This window comes from Ischnura elegans, chromosome X (assembly GCF_921293095.1).
Source record: "Ischnura elegans chromosome X, ioIscEleg1.1, whole genome shotgun sequence".
Lineage (NCBI taxonomy): Eukaryota > Metazoa > Arthropoda > Insecta > Odonata > Coenagrionidae > Ischnura > Ischnura elegans.
This window is the reverse complement of record NC_060259.1, coordinates 123,038,947-123,045,088: the sequence shown is the minus strand read 5'-3', so window position 1 is coordinate 123,045,088 and position 6,142 is coordinate 123,038,947. Positions and strand designations below refer to the sequence as shown.

Genomic DNA, 6,142 nt, shown 5'->3' with positions numbered 1-6,142 from the left:
TCCACTGTGTGGCATCCAGTGTACAAGTTATTTGGTTAGTAGTAACATTTTTTAAATGTTTAGCGATAGCAGTGATGACAGCGACGAAATGTCGTCAGCATGTAAGTGGTGGCTGATTGGTACTTCTAGTAATCGCGAATTCAGTGCTCATCCAATTAATCAAGTGCGACAAGATCTGGGAGAATATCACCATCTGTTTTCCCACCTCCACCTCTTACCTCTTCACTATGCGAGCACCCTAAGGGGTAGAGGTAGAGGTAGAGGTAGAGGTCGCGGTACCTCGAGGTAACACAAATACATTGTGTGTTATGGGCGCGCGCATAGTGAGCAGGTCGAGGTAGAGGTGTACCTCGCGGTTCACCAGGAGGTAGCGCGGGACCGCTTTCAAAGACAAACGACTTTGTCTTTTCGAGCGGTGTACCGCGAGGTTCATCGGGAGGCTTCTCCGTGATTGGTGCGTTCCATGCCCCCCCTACCACTCTACCCCTCCCCAACCGCTACCCTATTCCACTGGGCGCTACTCCGACACAGTACGCGACGACGTATGCCTACGGTTCTGTATTTTAAAAACCTTTTATAGTGTTGGTTAGTTTTTCTTAATAACTGTAAACGACAGTAGTAGTGAAATGAAGGAGGAAATAATTATCGCAGTACAAAGTCGTCCAGCTCTGTGGGACAAAAGAAACAAACACCACCACAACCGTCACGTGTTGGACAAAGAATGGAAGGCTGTAGCAGCCGCATTGAACTGTACAGGTATGTCTAGACTAAATTATACAGGGTGTCCAGCTCTGGCTGTCCGAAACTGTACGGGGTCATTTGTAAGCAAAAAATAAACAAATAAGACAATACAACATGAGATTTGTCTTAAAAAATAAGCCCTTTAAACTTTTCAACAGTCGAAGCTGGAGACCTAATATATTAGCAAATTTCCTGGGACGAGGGTATTTTAAACTATAATATATATGGTAATGTAACTATTTTATAATCCTTATATTATCTATTTTAAAGTACCGTATAAGGAAAAGGCCTGAGTCTATAACATAATAAATATTTAGACAGTGGCACTTCATTTTCATGCAAACACTTGAATGTACTGTAACAAATGTACAAAAAGAATTATTGTAATAGGTTAATATAAACAAATCAATACAAAAAGTTAGGGTCCAAGATAATTATTTTTGTTAAAAAACAATTTTTACTTTCAATCTCCTTCAGTTTTTATACATTATTCACAAAGTATGCCTTAAAGCAATTTCTGACTTCTTTCGCACGGTTTGAAGCGGAATTTCTGGATCTCCCCAAAGGTTGTAGATTGGCTTCGGCAGGGACAGGCGGGATGTCGGACACACTTGGACCCCAGCCATCTTTATCAATTATGATATTGTGAAGAATGCACGCAGCCTTTATTTGTTGGTCTGCACTCTCCGGGGATGTTTCAATACACCCACTTAAAATCCGCCATTTAGCATATAAAATGCCAAACGCACATTCAATTGTCTTTCTCGCACTAGACAGCCGGGTGTTGTACACATCCTCAGCTTCACCTACTGTTTTTTGTGAGAACGGCTTCATCAAATATTCCCGCAAAGGATACGCCTCATCCGCAATAAAAACATGGGGCACCTTAACATCACTTCGGGGCAAACATTTTTCACCTGGAACGTTTAGTTCCTTCCGTTCCAACAACTTGCCCAAATCCGATGCCTTGAAAGTGCCCCCATCACTTTGCTTGCCATAACCACCTACATCAACAAATAGAAATTTGTGGTGGTCATCTGCCACTCCTTGCAGAACGATCGAAAATGTTTTTTTGTAATTGTACATGGACCCAGAAAGCGCTGGACATTTTATTTTGCAGTGTTTCCCATCGATGGCACCAATGCAGTTTGGAAATTTCCAAACTTCTTCAAACCTCCTAGCCACAGTTTCAAAATCTGAAATTGTCGGAATGGGCATATGCTTTGGTTAAAAGGTGCCCCATAGTAGTTTGCATACATTCCTCACAATTTTTCCCACTGTATTATCCCCCATCCGGAATGAAAACCCAAGAGTCATATAACTGCTTCCAGTTGCCAAGTACCTGCAATAGAACAACTCAATACAGTATATTTACATCAACACAATCAAAACGTAATAAACCCGTTATTATAAATATCCTATTGTCGATAGACTAATCAATAAACTATTGATATGTTTTGGTAATATGTGTATACTTTCACAGGGTGTCAATTGTGTCGCGGAACACCTCAAGATCTCCGAAATCATTGAAGATGCGGTAATAAAACTTAAGACATTACTAGATAGAAATATAATTTAATAAACTTTTCTTCATGATAAACCCTATGTCGGCTTACGATGAGGCAGCAGAAGATTTATTTATTTATTAAAAATTAATTAATAATTTCTGTTACTGTGTATTCCTTATGGAAGAATAGCTTACAGGTTTTTCTTATGTGTACAAGTTGTCACCTATATTCAATTCTTCAATTTGCCATGCTTTTTATTTTGTATTTCAGATAAAGATGTGAAGCTAATCTGGAAAAATCTGCGAGATGAATTCCGGAAGCAATATAGCAAAACTCCTAGATCTGGAGATGCAGCTCCAGACTCAACATCATCGTGGAAATTTTTTGATTCTATGCTTTTCCTCCGGGACCAATTCGTTCCGAGGAAATCAACAGGGAACCTGACTGATTTGTCCAACGACACTAACTTTGATGAAGGGCAACTGAACGACGATTTCGTTGAGGAGCAGGTGGATAGCCTTTCCGTGATGGATAACGAAGAAGGGGATCGTGAACTTACACAAATTGACATTCCGAGCACACCTAATCAAAGTGGAAGCAACAATTCGTCGCCTACACCTACACTTACATCAAAGAGAACCACGGAGGAGTACACCAGAACAGGGTACAAAAAACGATTAACAAATCAGGCAAAAATTGGCCAGGAATTAGTAAACATCGAGAAAGAAAAACTAAAATTAAAATTGAACAAAGTGGATGAAGTTAACAAGAATGACGAAGATGTGGGTTTTTTTAACTCTCTACTACCACATGTAAAAACGTTGGACCCAAGAAAAAAAATGATGTTCAGGATGAAAGTTCAAGAATTATTATTTGACATGGCTTATTCACCGGAACAGGAACCATCGTACAAGAACCGTCCCTCAAACCCTGCCATGAGTCACCGGTATGAGTACTACCCTCACACTGAAACCAGTTCATTTGCCCACACTTCCTCTCATACACCGACTCCGCTAACATCACCAGATATTGAGGAACAACACAATGTCCAGAAATTTACTAACATGTAACAAAGTATTTTCAAATAACAAGGTTATCCTTAATTGTATAATGTAATTTCATTTATTACTTTCCGACTATCCTTAGTGTAAACTATTAAATAGTTATTTCTTCACCTTGAACTAAAAATTGTATTACTTAGCACCGAACAAGTACCTATTTAACTGTTTGAAATCAACAATAAATTCATGACTTGATTATTATATATAATATACTTTTATACTGAATGATTAATTACTAATCTTACCTTATTGTTACCACAATCTGTTCTTCAGAGCAGATAGGGTTAATATGGAGGTTACAGTATTTTCTGCAATTATCCAGCTTTGGTGACACATTGGCGCAAATGTATGAAAACGTTTCAGGTGACATCCTCATGTACTCCTGGAATTTGTCAGGGTATTCTTTTATTTGGGAAAACAGATGGTGATATTCTCCCAGATCTTGTCGCACTTGATTAATTGGATGAGCACTGAATTCGCAATTACTAGAAGTACCAATCAGCCACCACTTACATGCTGACGACATTTCGTCGCTGTCATCACTGCTATCGCTAAACATTTAAAAAATGTTACTACTAACCAAATAACTTGTACACTGGATGCCACACAGTGGAAGACTGGCTTGTGTTCGAGGCTGTAGGAAAGCTGCGTGCGCAAACCTCTTTACTATGCGATACTACCTCTACCTCCACCTCCATCTCCACCTCTACCTCTATCTCCACCTCCACCTCTTACCTCTTCACTATGCGAGCACCCTAAAGGGACTAAATTGAAGCGATTACAAATATCCCGTCGAAAAATAGGCCTCAATAGCAAACACGCGCTCCTCATTACGAGCTCCTCGTATTCAAACACAAGATGGCGACGGACCTTTATTGGAACAATACTATATTATCACGCCTCAGGAACGAGATCACCGACAAACTCGACATTAACCGACGAAATGGCGCACAGTTAAACAAATAAGGAATCATGTTTCAATTTTATTTTCGATCCCATCTATGAATTAGCGTAACCGCTTGCGTAATTCACGAAAAACGTAAAATAAAGTCGCTCATAGAGGGAGAAACTCACCCCGCCCTCACCCCCTATGAGTGAGGCACTTAAGTGGGTTGTTCTTGAGACTCGGCTCGCCATTTTTACGAATTATTAAATTGAGGGATGAAAGAAAAGAATATCAAAGAAAATTGACCCCATCCTAAAACACCCCAAGGCTTCGTGAGATGAAATGAAAATTCTTACAATAATCATGAAATGCAATGGATTATCTCGAGGCTCGTTCGAGAATTAAAGGGAGTCTGAGAGGAGGAGGGGGTGGAAGAGGGTTAGGAAAGGGGGTGGGCGCGAGAAGTATGGGTCGGAGGTGAGTGAGGGGAATTCTCTGATTAGAGGGCAACTATCTTCTAACGTACTGTAACAAGAGTTTTTATGTTGTGTTTTTCTACTTCGTATTATCATGCCCCACGTCGTGGATAAACATTAACACGAAAAACTATTGATTATTTTACCTGAGAAGAAACTACGATTGCGATATCTTTTCTTAACTTATATTTTTATTCCTTCGCCCCGGCTTGCTCGTCGGAAAAGATTGCAATTTACTTGACAAAATGAAATATTCCAATTTACAGACAATTAAAATATTCAAAATAATTCATATACCCTTAGGTCATGACCAACTGTATATACTAATTTAGACAGCAATTTGGTATATGAATGATTATTCCTTCTTTTAACTATATCGTCTAATTATTTGCCACACTTCACCACTTAAACTTTCCACAAAATCCCATTACTTGATACAAAAGGATACCAGTCAAAAACTTAATTCTTTGCCAATTAAAACCTCTTGCCTCATGGCTTTTCGCATCGTATATGAAAATAAAAGTTTATAGTAACAACACAGTTGTTCGACGACACAGGTTGGTTTGTCCCTCTGTGGTCTGGAAAATCCTATAAGCCTGCGTGGTGTTCGTCCTTGGCGAGCCCTCAGCTTGGTCCCGTCCTGTTGTAAAATCTCCCGTTCCCCTCCTTAATTCCAGCTCCTTTATCAATTCTCCTTTTCTACGTGGGCCATGTCTCGCACGATACCACACAATGGAACTTCCCTCTACCAAAAAAAAACTCGCGTGCTCTCTCTTTGCACTCCGACAGTTTGATCTACAATTCCCTTTGTTGCCAACGCCTCCACTCCTTAGGTCTATTGTTTATTCTCTAATTTCACTTTATGGTGGATCTCTTATTGTTATTTTAAACCATTAGGTGGTAAGAGAAAAAATGGCGAGGCCAGCGTTACATTACAGTGTGTTGAGATGGTATCGCCTTCGAAGGCTACCCACAGCCGCGGGTAGACGGAAGCAGAGAAAAATCATAAAAAAGGAGAATTGTGCGCCAGTGCAAAGGAGGGGTGAGGGAGGAATCCTCCCACTTGCACGGACATGAGACACACGGAAATGAGAAAAGGGGAGGGATTCCCTTAGAACACTTGTTGCTAGTGTCGATAATTCATTCGTTGTAAGTGTCACCCTTTCATCACCGAGAGTCGGAATATAGTAGTGAAGGAATTTATTGAGAAGGGCTGTGAAGGAAGGAGGTGAAGCCAGTATGACTTCAGGAAGTGCAAAGAGAGGAAAAGAAACGAAAATAACGGAACGACTAACTTACATACCACCGATTTGGAGAGGCAAATACTTCCGGCCAAGTTGCTAGACGACCTCTCACGATGATCACTCCGCCTGGAACGACCCCTCGTCCGACGCGTCCCCTTGGCAGGACGACTCATCGCCCGCACAAGTCTGCGACAGCGGCGACCTCCCCTGTCGCCCAGCTAATTAA

General features: G+C 40.7%; 1 protein-coding gene across 1 annotated transcript; it reads left to right on the top strand.

Moving 5' to 3' along the window:
- The first annotated feature begins 626 nt into the window (after positions 1–626).
- On the top strand, positions 627–3,319 carry LOC124171302. The gene is made up of 2 exons (XM_046550450.1): positions 627–756; positions 2,520–3,319. Exons 1-2 carry the CDS (start codon positions 627–629, stop codon positions 3,317–3,319), a joined length of 930 nt encoding a protein of 309 aa, XP_046406406.1.
- The last annotated feature ends 2,823 nt before the right edge of the window (positions 3,320–6,142 follow it).